General features: G+C 44.5%; 2 protein-coding genes across 4 annotated transcripts in view; one reads left to right on the top strand and one right to left on the bottom strand.

Annotated features, from left to right (window-relative positions):
• Positions 1 to 4,693, top strand: part of cicb (capicua transcriptional repressor b) — a 68,552-nt gene extending 63,859 nt beyond the window's left edge. For both annotated transcript variants that reach the window (XM_061674332.1, XM_061674330.1), the window contains exons 19-21: positions 219 to 353; positions 1,364 to 1,498; positions 2,667 to 4,693. In XM_061674332.1, coding sequence (XP_061530316.1) covers positions 219 to 353; positions 1,364 to 1,498; positions 2,667 to 2,926 — 530 coding nt within the window. In that variant the 3' untranslated portion in view covers positions 2,927 to 4,693. The remainder of the gene's footprint in view (positions 1 to 218; positions 354 to 1,363; positions 1,499 to 2,666) is intronic.
• On the bottom strand, positions 4,421 to 18,006 carry znf526 (zinc finger protein 526). Of its 2 annotated transcripts, none has more exons than XM_061674333.1 (8): positions 17,834 to 18,006; positions 12,541 to 12,884; positions 11,799 to 11,962; positions 11,614 to 11,715; positions 10,190 to 10,950; positions 9,973 to 10,111; positions 5,846 to 7,279; positions 4,421 to 5,002 (listed from the first exon to the last, which is right to left on the bottom strand). In XM_061674333.1, the coding sequence occupies exons 2-8, from the start codon at positions 12,827 to 12,829 to the stop codon at positions 4,856 to 4,858; spliced, it is 3,036 nt and encodes a 1,011-aa protein (XP_061530317.1). In that variant the 5' UTR covers positions 12,830 to 12,884; positions 17,834 to 18,006; the 3' UTR covers positions 4,421 to 4,855. The 2 variants fall into 2 exon arrangements, with proteins under 2 accessions (XP_061530317.1, XP_061530318.1); XM_061674334.1 differs by having other exon boundaries at positions 11,614 to 11,709.
• Between the last annotated feature and the right edge of the window lie 3,765 nt (positions 18,007 to 21,771).

The following is a 21,771-nucleotide window of genomic DNA, read 5'->3' as shown; positions in this document are numbered from 1 at the left end:
TTAACAGGGGGAAAAAAATGGTGCTGTTTTTTTGGGTGCTGGAACAGATTATTGGCCTTTCAGTTACTTTTAATTGGGAAAATTCACATAATATACAAGTAAATTGAGTTACGAGCTTGGTCACTGACCAAATTCAACTCCCAAGTGAAGGTACCACTGTATACCAGTAATACAGAACGCAATTGTAATCTTGTTCTCTTCCATGTCTTGTTTTGTAGACTTGGACTCGGCCACTGACGATCAAGTCTCTCCAAAGAGGAAGAGTCGGCGGCGCTCCAGCTGCAGCTCTGAGCCCAACACGCCCAAAAGCGCCGCCAAGTGCGAGGGCGACATCTTCACTTTCGACCGACCAGGTACTTACTGCACACGCACACCAACCTCCGCACAGCGCAGTGAACCCCCGCATATTTGCAAATTCACCTCTTCGTGTTTCTTTCTGTGAAACTTATGCTCACCTAGTCATGTTTTTTGTGCTCTTTTTATAACTCTTAAGATGCCACAAGCTAGCTTAACGTTAACACACAATGCAAAACCATAGACAGGCTCATGAAACTAGCATCGATGTTTCGGTTGTTATAACCCTTTAAGCGATGGCTATTGGAACACAAACCGTGCAGCAACACATGTCGACAGACAATGTACCCACACTCACAGGCAGAATCTTTATCCTCTTTGAAAAACGACTATTATTACTCGGGCCCGACCGATATAGATTTTTTTTTTTTTTGTCTCTTAACGCTTACAATAATAAAGATACGAATTACAGGCAGAACATTTGACTGTTTTGCAAGTCATTGTCCTTTAGTATTAGTTTAACTTTACGACAGAGAGAATTTGTTTTGGGCGGGAGGAATGTTTGTTTGAATGTCATTGTCTTATGTTGTAATGTGTTAATATGTATCAGCCAGATGATAATTAATCGTTCGGGCTCAAATTATTACTGCACCTTACTGAGTCAGTAAGTTGCAAAACTCTTCGCTATCTATATCCGTACGTCTCTATTACTGCAAAATGGATACATTAAACCATGAGGCATACTGTGAAATTGTTTGCATTCTATTTCATTTTGTTATTTATGTATATTTTTATAAAGTACAACGGTGTAGAGTGCTATTTTGTATTTTTTTTTTTTTTTTTAGTAAAAAAACTGCAAAACTTTGGAGGTGTTTTTTGGGGGGCTGGCTTTAATGCCATTGCCATTCATTTCAGCATGGTCATGGAACAAATTGAACTAATAAGTCAAGTCAAGTAGTTGTTAGTTAGGTTCTTTTCTACGCAACTTTTTTTTCCCGTAGAGATCTTATTATTTATTTATTTTTAATTATAATTTTTTTTTTTTGTGTGTGTGTATTTCTTTCCATAGGCACAGATGGCGAGGACATCCTGGCTGAACTGGAGTTCGACAAAGTGCCGTACTCGTCGCTGCGTCGGACGCTGGACCAGAGGAGGGCGCTGGTGATGCAGCTGTTCCAGGAGCAGCAGGGCTTCTTTCCATCAGGTTTACATAACATACTTTATTACCCGCATCCTTGACAATATGGCCCCCAAAATATATCTCAGCGCTCGCAACATAGACATATTTCAGCTGTCGTATTGATTCCACACTCAATCGTAAAAAGGGATAAGCCAGAATGCAAGGCAGTTGTCCTCACTGTCCCTTACCGAATATGTTTCGTACAACTCTGTACCATTCCAAATGTTCCTTTTCAAAATAATCTGAATAGGAATACATATAGGGTTACACCCCTAGTACACACACGAGGAATAATAATAATAATAATATGAACCCTCCCTTTGTGTTAGTTTATTACGAACGTGGGTCAATGAGACCCACACTGTTTAATCAACAAAAAAGTACGCAGCGATTAATTGAATCACTCAAATTACACTGTGCGATGTCAGTAAAGATTCTATTTTGATATATAAAAGGTAGAAGCAAAATCGCTGCCTTGAAGCTTCGCAGGGATCATTTTTCTACACGGACTAATGTTACTGCTGTCGCGCACACCACTCCGTGTAAAAGTAAGCCAATCAAGCAATCGAAACTTCATTTTGTACAATGCAACCCAAAGTGCTTTACATAAATTACAATCTAACCCCCCGCCCCCCACCCCACCTCCAGCGATGCAACGTCGAGTCATTTAACACAAAGAAACTCAACAGCCAGCCAACTCTACACTCTCATTCACTGTCGCCCACATCACTCAGCAGGCCAGGCACCGCCTTTTAAAGCCATACACACTCAAAGTCACAGACACTACAGTAGACCATGATGGCGACCCCAGGTGGGCAATAATGCAAAATCAGTTTTTTATCTGATTACTCGATTAATCCATGGCATAGCAATTGAAAATATTCAATAGCTGAAGCCCTCTCTAATGTATCCCCCACAGGATAAAAATAGGGGGCTCATTGTACTGTACAAAATACTCAGTACTTTAATTCATCTGAGAGTACAGTATACAGAGTAGGTGCTGCTGTTTTGGTTAGCAACCAAGTTCAATCCTTTTAACGTTTCCGTGTAAACAATAGCATCTGTGAACGGGGTGGATTACTTCCCCTCTTATTTCTGACAAGAACAAGCAAGGCGTTTATTTTTTCATTTGAACATCACACACAGCCAGGAATTGAGCCGCTGCAATTTTGACGTTGTTCTCCGCTTGCAGCTCAAGCCACGGCTGCCTTCCAGACTCGGTACTCGGACATATTCCCCACCAAGGTGTGTCTGCAGCTTAAGATCAGGGAGGTCCGGCAGAAAATCATGCAGACGGCCACCCCGGCCGACGCCGCCTATCTCCCCGTCCCCGCTGACTCGTTGCCCGGACCGTCTGGCGCCCAGTCAGCGGACGGGCCGGGAAGAGAAGACGAGGACGCCGAACCCGGGACCGAGGAGGATCCTGGCGACTCGCAGGACTCTTCCAGATGAGGACTTTTTGCCACAACGTGGACTCGTATTCCCATCTCTTTGAGATGTCTGTTTAGAACAAGAGTACCAAAATGAGAAAAAAAAGAAAGTTCGAGAAACCGTGGTAACTGTATTAAGATTTCAGAATATTAGATTCTCCGGAACTCTCCCACGGATGTTCGGAAAGGCCAAATGTGTCCATCGGCTTTAAAAAGACGAAAACCTTTCTTCTTGATTTGTTTTGAATAATGTTAGAGAGGCAAATGCATCATCATTTTTTCCCTGGATGTGGAATCACTTCCAGTTAGCTGACATTCTGGGGGGCTGGGACCCTCAAAGATTGTTTTTTTTTTTTTTTTTGTCCATCCCACTGACCCGAGTGGGCATTTTTCCACCGTTTTGTGACCAACAGACCACTTCAGGAGCGCTCTTAAAAAAGCGATTGCAGAATTGACAGAAAGTGAGTGGACTTCTGGCTGTGCCATCTTTCTCGCTGGTCCCTGCATCGTAGTCAGAAGGAAGCAAACATTCCCGTGCCTCTAATTGGTTACGCATGAAGGAAGTAGGTTGGTCCATGGTGGCCATTTTACTCTACTACTTATGTTTTTGCCAACAGTTTAGTTTTATGGACTTTTAAGCATTTTAAATTTCAATATTGTGTTGGCTCCTCCTGTGACTTTTGTTATTCCTCAGTGCTCTCGATGCTCTTCCTTTGGAGGCATGTACTGTTCCCTTTCCTTTTTTTTCTTTTAACACATTTCTAGACCCGGCGGGCGACTGGTTAGAGCGTCTGCCTCACAGTTCTGAGGACCGGGGTTCAATCCCCGGCCCCGCCTGTGTGGAGTTTGCATGTTCTCCCCGTGCCTGCATGGGTTTTCTCCGGGTACTCCTGTTTCCTCCCACATCCCAAAAACATGCAGGGTAGGTTAATTGACGACTCTAAATTGCCCGTAGGTGTGACTGTGAGTGCGAATGGTTGTTTGTTTGTATGTGCCCTGCGATTGGCTGGCAACCAGTTCAGGGTGTACCCCGCCTCCTGCCCGATGATAGCTGGGATAGGCTCCAGCGCGCCCGCGACCCTAGTGAGGAGAAGCGGCTCAGAAAATGGATGGATGGATTTCTAGACCCGCCTCAACAATCACTCTCCTTTTATCCTTTCCTTTTGCCGCCTTTTATCACTTTATGCCTCTCCTCCCTCCACACAGTCACAATCCAAAACTGTTGGGACAGAATAATTGAGCTTTGTACAAAATTGGTTGGTTATATACAGTAAGCATCTACCATATACAGACATATGAAAGAACAAAAAATGGACAACATGGAGAAGGGAAAAAAAAGCAATTATATGGCTTGTTTTTGTGTTCATGTTTGGCTGTTCCAGTATCCAAGAGACACATTTCTATGAATAATTTTAAGTTTGTATCTGTAAAGAATTTGTATCAGTATGCCAATAAAGCTAGGTGGTCAATTTAAAAAAAGTAATATTGTGGTGAATGAATTCTAAAGGAAGCAAACTACATTTATTGATTTATTTACACCCCTTTTTTGTCAAGCTCTCCAGCTATCACATCAAAATACAAATTATAGTAAAAATTATTTAAAAAGTCACATAAGGTACATGTATTCACATGGACACTCAAACCCCTTTAAAGTTCATTTTAAGACTCCTCATTAACAGTTCAACAATTTCATGTTTTCCATTAAAACACATTGATCATTTATACACGTTTTCAAACAAAGAGTATTTTTTTCTTTTTTCTTTTTTAAATAGACAAAGTCTAGAATATATTTCAGATCAATTACATCTGAACTTCATTGGGGGGGGGGGGGGGGGACCTTTTCTTTCTAAAATAACGACATTTCTAAATTACCCCCAACTTTTGAACAGTACGTATTATATATGTGAGTGGTTTTCAGAACACGTGTTTCAAAGTGAGTAATTCTTGTGGTTCAGAGCATCTGCAGTCCATCCATGCCGCTCTCCAGGGCCGTCTGAAAGATCTCCAAGGCCTGCTCCAGAGGCAGCGCCCCACCCTCGCTGCTCTCGATGATGGCAATGGTCTCCCCGAACTCGTTGCACATGATGGTATTGGTGCCCTGTGACGGGACAAAAATTTGACACGTGATGCGGTATGCTTCGGATGATGAGTGTAGATCACGGGTGGGCAAAGTACGGCCTGCGGGCCACGTGTGGCACACTGAATTATTTAATCCGGCCAACCGAGCATTTAGATGATCAGAGTTCTGTGATATTTGCCACAATACCTTTCGCGCATTTGAAAGTTTTTCTGCTCTGACCTTGTTCTTATTTAACCTTCTAGTTTTGTATTGTTTCCTTTTGTTTGTTAGTGATTTGTTTGTTGCTTTTATTTTATTGTTACTTACATGTTTGAAATAGACAATCGAAACAAAAATAAAACTGTTCTTTCCAAAATTAATCTAAACTGATGTACTAATTTACTTTGTATTTGTTGCATAAACTATAAAATAATATAAACAATTGTGCATATTTCATTAGACAGTTTAATTACAATAAATGATATAGTTAGAAACCAGTGGCCGACAAATCTGCTTCATAATTATTATTGAAATAGACAAACTTGAATGTTTTACGTACAAATTTTAAACCATTTTTAATTCAAATTGAGCTATCGTAAATGTATTGAAAATAAAATAGATTAGTAAAATGAATTTTACACATTTCTTATTAAACAATTATAATTAGCTATGCCATCTACCTACACATTTTACACGCAAATTGTTCACTTTACAAAAATGTTTTTCATAGATTAAGTTAAAATAACCAATTAATAAAATGTTAAAATTTTGTATCTATTAAAATTTTTTATTTTAATAAATACAAATGTTAAATATTTTGTATTTTATTAAATAATCAGCTATAATCGGTTATGCCCACCCCTGCTCAAGACATATACGGACCTGCTGAACGTCTGACGATTGGATCTGGATGAAGTGAGGCTGCCCATTGGGGAGTTCCACCGCAGAAACCTCAACACCCGAGACAGCTTTGGCGTTAGCCTCACGGTCCCGGTCCCTCTTCTGCTGGCAACTGTGTGTCTTCTTGTGGTTCCTAAGGTTGGAAAAGGTCTTGAAGGCCTTTCCGCAGTGCGGGCAGACGTGCGGCCGCTCCCCCGTGTGTGTGCGGCGGTGTTCGACCAGGTGCATGCTTTGGACAAAGCCCTTGCCGCACATCTCGCAGCAGAAGGGACGCAAGCCTGAGTGCGTGCGCAGGTGCTCGCGCAGGTGCGTCCTCTGGCGGAAGCGCTTGCTGCAGATCTGACACGGGAAAGGCCGCTCGCCCGTGTGCACCCGCTGGTGCAGCGCTACGCCCGAGCTGGACACGAACAGTTTGCCGCACACGGGGCACTGGTGGGATTTAGCCCGCTTGCCGGGTGCGCCGCGCAGCCGCACGGAACCGGGGTGGCTCAGCTTGTGTAGCCGCAGATTGGCGGGGGAGTTGAGCTTCTTACCGCAGATGTCACAATCCAAGCCGCCTTGAACCAGAGTGCCGGAATCTTCTGCGGTAGAGGGGGACCGCTCCGATTGGCTGGTGGGGTTGCCCCCTGACTCTGGAGGAATGAGGGGATGTTGCTCCGAAGAGTGGGCATCTAGGTGCCTCCTGGTGAGGAAGCCAGCCTCGCAGTGGGGACAAGGGAAGGGTGCGGGAGATCCCTGGTGGTGCGTGAAGCGATGGGCGGCCAGCTTGGTGCACCAGCGGAAGGCGGCGGGGCAGTCGGGACACTTCAGGCCCCCGCTTCCGCCCCCCGCGTGCAGAAGGCTGTGCTGGCGCAGGTTGGATGACTGCGAGAAGGAGCGCTGGCACACGTCGCAGCGGTACGGCCGCACGCCAGTGTGGATCAGCGTGTGGCGGGTGAGGTTGGCGAGGGATGAAAATGTTTTGCCGCAGTCGGCGCACTGGAAAGGCCGCTCGCCCGTGTGCGTGCGGATGTGGTTGCGTACGTGGATCTGCTTCTTGAAGGCCTTGCCACAGACGCCGCACAGGAAGCTGCGCTCGGGCCCGTGTGCCGCACGCCGGTGCTGGAGGAGCTGCAGCTGGGAGGGGAACGTCTTCGGACAAGAGCGACAAGTGAACCCGCCTTTTTCCGAAGACGCGGGCGGAGCGCTTCCTGCAGAGCTGGACGCGAAATCTTCGGCAGATTTGTCGTCAGGACGCTCTTCACTCTCCGTTCCTTGACCCTCACTCCTGTCCACCTTGTTCAGATCCGCAGGGTCCTGGTCCATGTTTTCCATTTCCTCCTCAGAGAGGGGGGCCATCATCCGCGTGTTCTTCTCCCTGGCTCGCTGTAGGATGGCCAGAATGGAGAGAGAGGCTCGTTGTGGAGCAGTGTTGACCTGGAGAGGTACAGAAACCACAAATTGAGATTAACATAGTCAGTGATGTAACCAATAATATGGTTGCCAAATCAGTTTGTCGTTTTTTTTGGTACCACTGCCTAATCAGTGTTGTCAGAGGTCTCAAAGATGGAGGTGTGTGTTAAAGGTAGGGATGTAGCGATATCTACCATAATTTCTCGTGTATAATGCGCACCTATGTATAATACACACCCCCAGTTTACCACAAAATTCTGGAAAACCCTTTTTTCTAACCTTGTAGAATGCATTTTTACAATGCATGATTTTGCTTATACCCATATAATCAAAACAAAGTATATTTGTTAGTTTTTCAAATAATTATTCTGAAGTTCAGCACTTCATTTGAACACATAATACTTTTTTTTATTTACTTGCTCTTATTTTGAAATTCACAGTCCTACTTTTATTTAGTAAATGAGAAAACACACAGTGGTCCTCATATGTTTGATTACCCAAACAGCATTTGTAAGATGTATACAATTCTCTGAAGAAAATATGAAGGACCAGTCAAAACACATTTAATTTTATTTTAATGGGATTCAAATTAAACTGTCAAGCATTTCAGAAAAGCATTATCATTAAACAAAACATAACCACAAAGAAATTAATGATCGTTGTTGTTCAGCCATCAGTCGTATTTAGAACAAAAAAACAAGATTTCACAAATTCTGCCTGTGTATGTAACGTTATGAGCACAACTGTCCATGTATGCAGTCATATATGCATATACCCCTGTTATATTGGAATGAAAGTGTAGGCTACATCTTTTTCATAACCTACAGGTGGCGGTGGCATATTGGAATGAAAGTGTACACCTTTTTCATAACCACTAGATGGCGGCATACATTTATAAAACGTGAAAGTTTTTTTTTTTCCATTTTCCCCTATACCCATGCATTATGCGCACTATTGACTTTTGACCATTTTTTTAGGAAAATTCAAGTGAGGTCATAAACACAGGAACACTCCTAAAGGCATAAGAATATTTTCTTTTCCTCCACTTAGTGATATTATAGGATTTTTTTTTTTTTCTGAGCAGCCTTGGTAATACGTTTTTATTTGAAATGGAGGCATTTCATTTAAAGAGAGGGAAGTATGTCAAATTTATTTTTGCACTGATATCTGTATTTGGACGGAATAGAACTATTTCATTTCTGTGACTACTGTAATGTATTGGAGGAGAGAAATTTCGGAATCATTATTCTCACTCCGTGTGATGTTCTTTCACCCACGACTTTCGACTTGAGATAAACACTCACTAGTAGACCACTGAAGAGTGCTGCTGTTACAATATGCTTAAATAATTCAGCAAATCATCTCTTTGACGGGGAGTGGTGGCCCGTGAAGGGCCGGCTCGGAATGCTTCCCGGTGGCAGCCAGGATGCGGCTTCGTGAAGTGGAGGTCCATCAGCAGCCGATCCCAGCCTGTGGGTCTGCGTTTGCTGGGACGGAGGCCGGTGCGAACAACAAGGCGCCTTTCGCCTAATGACTGCGATGGCATAGGGGCTACACAGTAGCCTTGGGAGGGACTCGGAGCATCGAGTTGTTTCTGCATCTCTCCCAACGCACGTGGGTCAGGCAGCCAATCAGTGTATTTTTTTGTGACGTACCCCACTTGGTCACATGGGTTACTTGTCCAATCGGATGCGTTTATACTCTTATCGAGGTAGTGGAGTGCTGTAGTCTGGCTGTAGCAGCCTGGCTAAGCGGCGTGGCTGCATATAAATGACCCAAAACTAAATTTTAAACACAACAGCTCATTATTTTGTACCAAGGCCTCGACGATATCAAGGCACTTTTAATTTCACGATATCGCAGTATTGTGAATATTTTTACATCCCTAGTTAAAAGTGATCTGCTTGGAAAACAGTCAAGGCCGACTATCGTAAAGTGGGGTAGACACTAGGTGTGGAACGGCTAAAATATTTTGGGCCCTCGACGCTACGGTGATGACAGTCGAGTCAACTAATTGATAATGTCATTGATATTTTTTCAGTTGTCAACTAGCAGTCTGCTCAACAGTTTGTCTTCCGCCTCCAAACACAAGCTCACTCTCCCTACCGTCCCCAGTTGCACTTGCCCCAAACCGCAACCTGCTCATCCAGACCACGTTCAAACAACTTCACAGCCTTTCAGACAGTCGGAACTTACACCAACTAATGTAACACAACAGCAGGGTCGCCATTCGCGAGAGTACTATAACTACAAATCATTGTTTTAAATAGGAGGAGCGAATGCTCTGCAATAATGTATCGGAGCGACCTTGTAGTTGTATGTCTATTTTTGCGAGACTTCCATACGTTTCGACTGTCTATGAAGGTGTCTGAAAGTGATTTGTGATTGGAAGAGTGGGTCAGCGGTGGAGGCGAGTGGAAGGAGGAATAGAATAGAAGGTTGTGTGTCTGTGGGGTGAAAGCAGACAGTTCAGCGAAACACTAAATGGACGGGGCTTTTTTTGTGTGATTATGACCACACTAACCATTCCTTTTAACACAAAAGAGGTTGTTAATCGACCACCACAAGTCCTCATATTATTGTTGAAGCAGACACTATCCAGTATTCCCTGTCATCAATACCCCCAACTTAAATGTTGGCTGGCAAGACAAAGCAAAACATTTTTTCAAAATTGTGATTGTCCAGTTGTATCTGGTAAGAATGAGGGTTTGAACTACCGTGGTGGTGTTGGAGGCAGGCATGCCACAGGCGTTGAGGCTGAGGTGTGACCGTCGGTGGTAAAGGTACTTGGTCATGTTGGTGAAGGTCTTGTTGCAGAACTGGCACTTGTGAAGGGGGTTTGCCGTGTGCGACTTTCTGCAAGAAGCACACAAAGGTGAAAGATGAGGCACCGTGGGACCAAAGAGGACACCGCCCTCGCAGGGCTTACCTTACCTGTGCATGATGAGGGTCATCTCGGTGGTGAAGCCTTGGCCGCAGTCCACGCACAAATACCTGCTCACACCCAAGTGGGTGCGCAGGTGGGCCTGCAGTGAGCTCTCTTTCTTGAAAACCCTGCCGCACTCAGTGCACTCATGCGTGCCCTGCTCGTGTACGCGCTGGTGAGCTTTGAGCCGGTTGACGGAGCTGAAGTTGCGACTGCACAGTGAGCACTGCTGGGTCTTGGGCAACAGCGCAGGTTTCTTCTCCGTTGTTATGGCTTGGTTCAGTTGCCCTACGGAGTTGTCCGTCTTGTCCACCATTTCCTCGCGCCCCCGGGCTTCCTCGAAGCCGCACATCAGTCCCACCTCCGAACTCTCTTTGTCCTGACCCAGGAAGTGCTCCCCCTGGTGTTGGAGGAGGTCCTCCGGGGTCTGGAAGAGAAGGGCGCATTCAGAGCATTCGTACGGTTGGATGACCACCATCTCTGTCGGCAGCCGCCGGGGGTCGGCGACGCCCACGGGGGACAACATCAGCTCCACTCGGCGGGCGGTGCCGTTCTCCAGGGCGCCACGCTTTTGCCAGCCCGCCACGGACGCAATCTTGCTGGGTTGAGCGCGCGTCCCGGAGCTATCGGCCAGAGCTTGGGCTGTCAGGATCTGAAGGTGCATGGTGGCTGAGCCGGGGGTAGGCGTCACTGTGGGAAGCAGGGAGGCGCAGCTGGCGGACTTTGAGATGGGGTGGCCTTTCTTCTTTTGCTGCTGCTGCGCAAACACCTGCAACGGACACAAGGCAAACCTGTTGCAAATCCTCAGATGCCTTTATAGGGGAACTTTTGTGCTGGAACAGTTTTGCATACTCTCTCTCTCTCTCTCTCTCTATACACACACACACACATATGCACATATAATTATATATACATATAATATATATACATACATATATATATACACATATATATATATATATACACACGCACACATAAACAGTGTTACCTCACCACTTCGTGCTTCACATTTTGCGGCTTCAGTGCTTTGCGGGTTTTTCCAAAATATTCATAAAAAAATAAATTAATAAAAAATATTTAAAAATACAGCCATATTGCCAGCCATATTGCGTTGTTTCATGTTGATGCGGGCGAGAGAAGGTTTCACTGCATGCCAAACAAAGAGATGAGATGACTCAGAGGCTTTGTACATGCCTGTACTGTACGGCACTCATACAAGGCGCGTGATTGGTTCCCGGCGCGACATTACAAAAAAAGTATTATTTTAAAATCCAAATCAAACTCCTATTTTGTGTGTCGTAAACATCAATGTTCAAACCCCCCCTCCTCCGCCGCGCTGACGGATACCCACCACCGCAAATATAGAATCCAATCCTGTGAGAAACAATGATAATACTGTGCGTTTCCGTCAAAGAAGTATAAATTGAAGTACCTGTGCCAAAATCTCCCCGGCCTGCCGCTCACTCAACACAAAGTTCTGCATGTTGGTGACAGGAGCCACGGTGCCGTCCGCTTGGACCTCGTACTCCTGTGGCTGGGAATCACAGGCTGATTCGTTAACTTGACTTTTTTAAAGAGACCATTAACCCAACATTTCTTATCCGTTCTCTGTCTTACAGTCATCTCCGCGTAGGTGCTTGTGGTGCTACTGTTGTGGCTTTTGCGGTGTTCCAGCCACGTGTTGGGCGAGTCAAACAAAGCAAGACAGTCGAGACACTGGTACTGGACCGGTTGGGGTGGCTGTGAACCACAATCTTGGGGAACCTCAGCCTCACACAACTCTGGAATAGAGATCACACACACACCCACACACCACACCACACCATACCACACCACACACACACACACATTAATATGGAAAAAAATATGCTGTTGTGAAATTACTACTTTATTTATTTTATTTTACAAATTTACCCCCTTGAAAAAACATCTGTCGTCGTTAAAATTATGACTTTTTTTTTTTTTTTTACTTTTTGCCCACTAAAATAAATTTCGGTGTTTTTCTGTACCATTTAAAACTTTCGTAAATTTAAAAAACTTTCTTGTCAAGTTGATCTCGTTTTTTTTTTTTTCTCCATGAAAAATAAAATAAGGCAAACTGTCTTAATTAAAATGCAGATTTACAACTATAAGCGAGATGTCTAGTCAAGTCTTTTGGCTACCAAGTTTAAAGTCAAGTCTTTCGTAAGTATTGGCAAGCAAGTCGCGAGTCATAAAACTTGCAACTCGAGTCAAGTTAAATGACAAATGCCCCCCATCTCTGCTATAAAGAGATTTCTAATATATTTTTTAGCGAACTAGGAAATTAGGGAATGAGTGAATGATTCCAACAAAGACTCCACCCTACAAAATGTCTGACCTTGTTGCTTAGCCTCCATCCCAGCCTCCCGCATGTGCATCTCCTGGTGCAGCAGCAGCTCCTCGGAGTCCACGAGTACCGAGCCACACTCCAGGCACTGGTACTGCTCGCAGTGGACCACCTGGCCCACCTCGCCTTCCTCTCCCTCCTGGCCTGTATGAATCTCCTGGTGGATCAGCACATCCTCCAGGGAGTTGAAAAGCTGGTAGCATTCGCTACACATGTATTGGTGTTCCACGCAGTCCTCCTCAGGCTGCTCCACCTCCATGTAGATGCCCTGCGCCTCCATGATGTCAACAGGTCTTGCTATATCGAATTGATTCAGGGGCAAGGTAATACTGCAACTGTGAGCAACATAAAAATAGAATTTGTCACTTAAAAAAAAAAATTGGAAAAATTATTAATTTGACCGTTTGTGTTGTATAAAAATAAATGTCTCTAGAGTTACTGACCAACGTCAAGCGTAAAATTAACCTAAATATTTTGCTGTCCATATGCCACATACAGGAAATCCTCGATTTACGAACGAGTTCTGTTCCTACACTGGCGACGTAACCCGAATTTCCGCGTAAGTCGCATTTCATCGTTAAAGTCAAAATGTATGTCGAAATACTTTTGTTACAGGTATTGTCCCACGTGATTGTGACAGCAAACTCAGTGTGTGTGGGCCTGTGCGTCGATGTGTGAGTGAGACCGGACTGTGAAGGAGGAAGGAGTGCGTGTGTACAATGGCAAGTGTAGTGACGGCGACTGGGGAAGAGTAGCGATTAGCGGAGGACCTGTTGACGTTGAATGTGCAGAGGAGCTAATAAAGCCATTAAAGCGTCAAATCAGTGCATCGTGCCTTTATTGTTGCCGCCACCCAGCTCAGTTGTGCAACGAGAAGGGAGTTAACCCTGAGGAGGACAACCTCGGCACTGGAGAGGGCGTCTCCCCTGCGTTTCCCAACCACGGTCAGGTGACATAGCAGGAAAGGTTAACACTTCGTATAAAGAAACTAAAATCCATCCATCCATTTTGGATGGATGGCATTAACTACACCAGTAATGTAGTTAATGCCGATACATTTCCACCCATGCATCCATCCATTTTCTGAGCCGCTTCTCCTCACTAGGGTCGCGGGCGTGCTGGAACCTATCCCAGCTATCATCGGGCAGGAGGCGGGGTACACCCTGAACTGGTTGCCAGCCAATTGCAAAATTGTCAAAAAAAATAAATGAAATGTATCGGCGGCGGCATGGTGGACGACTGGTTAGAGCGTCAGCCTCACAGTTCTGAGCACCGGGGTTCAATCCCCGGCCCCGCCTGTGTGCGCCATGTTCTCCCCGTGCCTGCGTGGGTTTTTTCACGGCACTCCGTTTTCCTCCCACATCCCAAAAACATGCATTAATTGGAGGCTCTATATTGCCTATAGGTGTGAATGTGAGTGTGAATGGTTGTTTATTTGTATGTGCCCTGCGATTGGCTGGCAACCAGTTCAGGGTGTACCATGCCTCCTGCCCGATGATGCCTGGGATGGGCTCCAGCTTGCCCGCGACCCTAGTGAGGAGAAGCGGCTCAGAAAATGGATGGATGCATGGATGGAAATGTATCGGCATTAACTACATTACTGGTAACCTTTTATTGCTTAGTGACTGTGTTTTTATGTCTCAAAAGTATTCTCTGTCAATTGACTGTCTTTTTTGTACGAGAACAGCTCCAACTACCGGAGACAAATTCCTCGTGTGTTTTTGACGTACTTGGCAAATAAAGAGTATTCTGAAACCCCATCCCTCGTTTCTATCCTTGTAAAGCACAATTCACCAAGCGTTGGATTGTTGGCCCACTAGTAGGGAACTTGCTCTAAAAGGGGATGCGGAAAATTAAAAGAGAGGTGGATATTTTTAGGATTGCAACAACGACTCTGGTATTTCGAGTACGAGAAAATGGCGAAAGTGTGGGAGGATTTATCCATCCATCCCTTTTCTCCCGCTTATCCGATGTCGGGGGCAGTAGCTTTAGCAGAGATGCCCAGACTTCCCTCTCCCCAGCCACTTCATCCAGCTCTTCCGGGGGGACCCCGAGGCGTTCCCAGGCCAGCCGAAGGAGGTAGTCTCTCCAGCGTGTCCTGGGTCGCCACACCACACCAGGGAGGCGTCCGGGAGGTATCTGAATCAGATGCCCCAGCCACCTCATCTGGCTCCTCTCGTTGTGGAGGAGCAACGGCTCTACTCTCCTTCTTTACCACAACGGATCGATACAAAGTCTGCATCACTGCAGACGCTGCACCGATCCGCCTGTCGATCTCCCGTTCCATTCTTCCCTCATTCGTGAACAAGACCCCAAGATACTTGAACTCCTCCACTTGGGGCAGGATCTCATCCCCGACCTGGAGAGGGCACACCACCCTTTTCCGACTGAGGACCATTGTTTCAGATTTGGAGGTGCTGATTCAGGGAGCATTCTAAAAGGCAAGGTGAGCACCATGACGTGTAATCGTTGTAACACGGACCTTGCTCTCCGCCGAAGACGCCTAGTACCCCAATATGAAGTCGCGTACGACCCAAAACAAGGGAAATTAAATGTGCAAATCAGTTTGATTCATGTTAATGTACCCTACTAGCACAACGTTGCCCCTGCAGGGATCTAGTCTCTATCTGCTACATGTACACATTCGCAACAGACAACTGTGCCCCATGTCCCTCTAGTGCCAAACAGCGGTGCTTTGGATGGATTTTAAAAACATATTCCTCTGAACTTTTCTTAATTTCCCGCTCTCGCTGTTGTCCGTCCTTGCAATGTGCACACAGTTACGGCAGCGGAGCAGCTCGGCACCGTGAAAGGACAGTGTTTAGCTGCTATCTAGCCGCAGCTCGTACTCTACCTGGCTGGTGTAACACAAGCGAGCATTCCCACAGTCCTTTCTGAGCAGCTGGTAAAGCAGGGAGTAATATATGTGGACACACTGGTCTTTTAACCAGCTCGGATCTGGTTTAAAAAAAAAAAATACAGTGGTGGCAGCTCTGTGAACACACGTGCATGAGCCTTGTTTTAAACTGAGACAGATATGATCATGTAATCAATAAGAGTTATCGCGATTGGTCGGTTGAGTCCAAATCTGTGCCCTCGACCAAATTTATACCGTCTACCAATTATAGTGTTTATACAGCGCACCCCTAGTGGGTACCAACCACGAAGTGGGCAGGTACTTGAATAATTATTTGACATCACACTGTCGGTGACTTCAAATTCACTCGTTTTGGAAACCCTATGCCGTTTATTGCCTTTTGCATTTAATCGACAAACCGCATAGATTTCAAACTTAAACCAAGTCACAGACTCATTTTGAGCTGTGTTATGCATAAACAGTAGAAAAACAATTATTCTGATGGGTGGGGAATTTAAGGTGAGTTTTTAGGGCAAGTGAAGATGTTTGCATTGTCACAGTAATTTTGATGCATCAACTTGGAGAGCCCCTGAGAATTGCGGCCCATACCAATTTCCATCCATCCATTTTCCGTACTGCTTATCATTATTGGTGGATATTTCTATTGGAAACCTCTTAGCCAATCAGATAAGGAGTTTCCCAAGTAGCAGACAATATGAAAGGGTTCAATGAGTTATGTTGTTATACTGTTTTACTGGAATTTTAAGGCTTTTTTTTTTTTTTTACCAGATTTCATATAAGCAATATCACACAAACGTTCCTATCCATCATCTGGAACCCATTATTCGATTTTCTAAATTATTGGTGCATTGTTGGGACGACTTATAGTGAAAATCCACAGATAATTGATTGAAAAAAAATAAACAACTATTTTTTAACTCCAAAAATTATTGAATAAGCGGGGATACACAGCAGATTAGACCCCCTACCGCCAAAAAAAAAAGAAAAAACAAAAACGATTTTTTTTTTTTTTAAATGTAAGGTTGAAGTGGCCATAACAACCAGACTAAGCATTTTGGGAAATCTTGTTACATTGCTAATTTAGGAGTGTTTATAATCTGACCCACGGGACATTTGAGTATGTCTTTTGTTAAATTGTGCCATATTCTATAATATATATATATATATATATATATATATATATATATATATATATAAAATGATACAAAGCGTAATGACATTAAAACAGACTAACAACTAATTTATTTGTCACCTATAACACAAAGACCGTTTATTATTTACATACAGGTTGGGCCAAAGGTAGGTATACAGTACAATTTACACTTTTTTCCATTTTATTACACGAACAGCTTTATTTCCGGGCATCCTTTCCTTTCTGACCTCCTTTATTCTTTACATTATGCCTTCCTTCCCCAGATCTACTTTCCTGTCTCTTCCATCATACCTGTTTTTTTATTCATCCAGCTTTCTTCCATCATTTAAACATGATTTTCTGCCTTCCTTCAACCTTATAGCCTGAAACTCTTTAATTTAATTTAAAAGGTGTAACTACTGTACTTTTAGCACGCCGTGCACACTGATCGAGGAGTATCTGTAACATTTGCACAACCAACATTGTCCCAGATGATCGCACTACTCGTCACTTTAAACCGCATACACTCCTTGAAGTCTCAGCGCCCTTTGCACAATGGTCATTGCACCGGACTATTGCAATATTAGTCGTTCGAACTGCTCTAAATGCTAGAGGACTCTGCATCTTTTTGCACAATTGTTTTTTGTCAATGTCTTTATGTCTCCAAAGTGTTCTGTAAAGTGACTGTCTGTTGTACTAGAGCGGCTCCAACTACCGGAGACAAATTCCTTGTGTGTTTTGAACATACTTGGCAAATAAAGATGATTCTGATTCTGATTTAACTGCTTTGACCTGCATTGGATTGTTGGTTTACGCGCGTTTAACCCTCAAAAGGTGAAGATTTCCAACATTATCTTGATGTGGAAAGCACCACTAATGGAAGTGTTGATTATGTAGCGCAAACTAAATTATTTTACAGTACAACACTGACAAAAAGCCGCAAAAAAGGACGTCTCGATTTAGCAGTTAGCAAACAAGATATATGGCCCTAGTTGCTAGCTTCGTCCCAGCCACTGGATACCATGGTCGTGTTCTACCACAATAACGCTTCTTATTAGCTTCGCTTGTGTATTAAGTGTGTGATAGCGTGTGGAGGGCGGTTGGAGGCGCTCCCTCGGCTAGCGAGGACCAGTTTTTGTTCTACTCGGCACCGCTATTTCCTGACGTCGGCTGCCCGGTTCGCCGGGCGGTCCGTCAGGCGGCGCTAGCTACTTTTCGCCGGAGCTCTCCAGGCAAAAGGCGGCAGGGGCCCTTCTTTTTTTTATTATAATTACCTCTCATTTACTGTCGTCAGACGGCACCATTCGTAGACATCACCGCACGCCACTCACACGTTCCACAAGATCCGCTTAGGCTCCTCCGACGAGGCAACGCCAAATATAGAACGTCAATTGCTGCTCGCCACGAACTGTGTTTCAAGGCGTGAAAGCAGACGTTAACATACCGTTTGCCTCCATTTTTGTTAAACTAAGAGCCCCGCCCAATATGCGGTTCAAAACTTCGAACCGTGATTGGAGGTCTTTCTTGTCAATCACAGGGCACGCTTTGCGTGGTGGGTATTGTAGTTTTAGCCATCCGATACTGATTTTCACCAAGTCTTTTTTTTTTTTTTGCGGATTTTTGTATGTGATTTGGTCAATTATGTGTGCTACGGGATATTTTTTCCCGTTATTTTATCCTAGCATTGTCATCTTTGTCGACCTCTTTGTATAGATATAATCTGTCGTTCCCTTCATTTTTGGGTGAAACTAAACCCTGCCCAAAGTGGGTTGTCGTTCAAACCTTGAACGCGCGAATGGGCGGTTTGATTGTCAGTCACCGGCTTGCTTTGTGTGGTGGGTGTTGCAGTTTTTGCCATCTCATACTAATTTTCGCAGTCATTTGTTTTAAAATACAACTTGCTTTTTTGGAATCCCTCATTGTGTCAAATAATAATTCATATTGTTTAATAACTTTTCGTTTGTTTTGTTAATATTTTTGTGTTATTATAATGGTATTTAGCATTGTCGACCTTGTGAAGCGTACTCCAGCTAGCATAAAGCTATGTCAAACCGCCTTTTTTTTTTTTTTTTTTTTTTAAATCAGAATCACCTTTATCAAAATCCCCTTTATCGGCCAAGTATGTTATAAAAACAAGGAATTTGTTTCCTCTAGTAGGAGCCACTATACAGCAAACAAACCATTATGACAAAATATACATTTAGGACATTGAGCAGTGTATGGGTACCTGTAGTGTGACTGATACGGTGACAATTGTGCAAATGATGCAGCGTTGTCAAGCACGTAAGTGGCCAGTAGTGTGGTAATACTGATGTTATGCGAATAACGCAGAATGACAAAATAACATCTATCTTTTCCATGTAAGCCTATCTCCTGCATCCTCCTCTTGAACACCAACTGCCATCATGTCTTCCCTCACGACATCCATCAACCTTCTCTTTGGTCTTCCTCAAGCTCTCTTGCCTGGCAGCTCCATCCTCATCATCCTTCTACCAATATCCTCACTATTTCTCCTCTGGACGTGTCCAAACCATCGAAGTCTGCTCTCTCTTACTTTGTCTCCAAAACATCGGACCTTGGCTGTCCCTCTGATGAGCTCATTTCTAATTTTATCCAACCTGGTCACTCCGAGAGTGAACCTCAACATCTTAATTTCCGCCACCTCCAACTCTGCTTCCTGTTGTCTCTTAAGTGCCACTGTCTCTAATCCGTACATCATGGCTGGCCTCACCACTGTTTTATAAACTTTGCGCTACATCCTAGTAGAGACTCTTCTGTCACATAACACACCTGACACCTTCCTCCACCCGTTCCAACCTGCTTGGACCCGTTTCTTCACTTCCTGACCACACTCACCATTGCTCTGGACGGTTGACCCCAAGTATTTAAAGTCCTCCACCCTTGCTATCTCTTCTCCCTGTAGCCTCACTCTTCCCCCACCACCCCTCTCATTCAGGCACATATATTCTTACTTCGGCTAATCTTCATTCCTCTTCTTTCCAGTGCATGCCTCCATCTTTCTAACTGATCCTCCAGCTGCTCCCTGCTTTCACTGCAGATCACAATGTCATCTGCAAACATCATGGTCCATGGGGACTCCAGTCTAACCTCATCTGTCAGCCTATCCATCACCACTGCAAAAAGGAAGGGGCTCAGGGCTGATCCCTGATGCAGTTCCACCTCCACCTTAAATTTGTCTGTCACACCTACAGCACACCTCACTGCTGTTCTGCTGCCCTCGTACATGTCCTGTATTATTCTAACATACTTCTCTGCCACTCCAGACTTCCGCATGCAGTACCACAGTTCCTCTCTGGGTACTCTGTCATAGGGTTTCTCTAGATCTACAAAGACACAATGTAGCTCCTTCTGACCTTCTCTGTAATTTTCCATCAACATCCTCAAGGCAAATAATGCATCTGTGGTACTCTTTCTAGGCATGAAACCATATTGTTGCTCGCAAATACTCACTTCTGTCCTGAGTCTAGCCTCCACTACTCTTTCCCATAACTTCATTGTGTGGCTCATCAACTTTATTCCTCTATAGTTCCCACAGCTCTGCACATCACCCTTGTTCTTAAAAATGGGCACCAGCACACTTTTCCTCCATTCTTCAGGCATCTTCTCACGCGCTAGAATTTTGTTGAAAAAGCTGGTCAAAAACTCCACAGCCACCTCTCCTAGATGCTTCCATACCTCCACAGGAATGTCATCAGGACCAACTGCCTTTCCATTTTTCATCCTCTTAAATGCCTTTCTAACTTCCCCCTTACTAATCATTGCCACTTCCTGGTCCACCACACTTGCCTCTTCTCCTCTCCCTTCTCTCTCATTTTCCTCATTCATCAACTCCTCCAAGTATTCTTTCCATCTATCTAGCACACTACTGGCACCAGTCAACATATTTCCATCTCTATCCTTAATCACCCTAACCTGCTGCACATCCTTCCCATCTCTATCCCTCTGTCTGGCCAGCCTGTATAGATCCTTTTCTCCTTCTTTAGTGTCCAACCTGCCATACATGTCATCATATGCCTCTTGTTTGGCCTTTGCTTTGCCACCTCTACCTTTGCCCTGTGTCGCATCTCAATGTATTCCTTTTGCCTCTCCTCGGTCCTCTCAGTGTCCCACTTCTTCTTAGCTAACCTTTTTCCTTGTATGATTTCCTGTAATTTGAGATTCCACCACCAAGTCTACTTCCCCTGTTTCTCTGATCACGTTAGCTGTAGTGGTCCAGTCTTCTGGAAGCTCCTCCTGTCCACCAAGAGCCTGTCTCACCTCTTCTCAAAAACCCTTACAACACTCTTCCTTTTTTAGCTTCCACCGCATTTCTCTGCTCTGACTTTGTCTTTTTAATCTTCCTCCCCACCAGCAAAGTCATCTTTTACACCACCATCCTATGCTGTCTAGTCACACTCTCCCCTACCTTACAGTCAGTAACCTTCAGATTACATCTGCACAAGATGTAATCCACCTGCATGCTTCTACCTCCGCTCTTGTCGGTCACCCTATGTTCCTGCCTCTTCTGGAAGCAACATGTCCATTTCAATTCTAGCTCCTTCCAGAATTTCTTTTTCACCTCTAGGTCACATCCTACCTGTGGGGCATAGCCAATAATTACATTATACTGTATATAACACCGTCAATTTCAAGTTTCAGTCTCATCCCTCGATCTGACACTCTTTTCACTTCCAAGATATTCTGAGCTAACTCTTCATTTATTATAACCCCTACTCCATTTCTCTTTCCATCTAAACTGTGGTAAAATAATTTGAACCCTGCCCCTAAGCTTCTAGACGTACTGCCTTTCCACCTGGTCTCCTGGAAACATTATATAACTAACTTTCTCCTAATCATCATGTCAACCAATTCCATAGCTTTTCCAGTCATAGTCCCCACATTCAGTTTTAGGCTTTGTGCTTTCCTCTCCTCTTTCTGCCTAAGAACCCCCTTTCCACCTCTCCTTTGTGTTTGATCCAGAGTAGCTGAATTTCCACCAGCACCCTCGAGGTTAACGGCAACAGTGGTGGACATTGTTAACCTGGGCAGCGACTAATTTGGTATGGAATTCTTTGGATGCACGCTCATATTTATTTGGCAATGTTTTAAGCCGGATGCCCTTCCTGACGCAGCCCGATGCATTTATCTGGGCTTGGGACCGGCCTTCAGTTTGCACCGGCTTGTGCCACCCTAGGGTTGCATTATCCTGAAC

This window comes from Phycodurus eques, chromosome 4 (genome assembly GCF_024500275.1).
Source record: "Phycodurus eques isolate BA_2022a chromosome 4, UOR_Pequ_1.1, whole genome shotgun sequence".
NCBI lineage: Eukaryota > Metazoa > Chordata > Actinopteri > Syngnathiformes > Syngnathidae > Phycodurus > Phycodurus eques.
The sequence above is the reverse complement of the archived record's forward strand: the minus strand, read 5'-3'. Positions and strand labels throughout refer to the sequence as shown.

Bases quoted from the DNA above. Each gene is read 5' to 3' on its own strand.
- znf526 (XM_061674333.1), bottom strand. From the start codon at position 12,829: ATGGAGGCGCAGGGCATCTACATGGAGGTGGAGCAGCCTGAGGAGGAC. The intron at 11,716-11,798 runs GTAAGACAGAGA...TGTGATTCCCAG, and splicing joins GCACCTACGCGGAGATGACT to CCACAGGAGTACGAGGTCCA. The intron at 10,112-10,189 runs GTAAGGTAAGCC...TGCTTCTTGCAG, and splicing joins ATGACCCTCATCATGCACAG to AAAGTCGCACACGGCAAACC.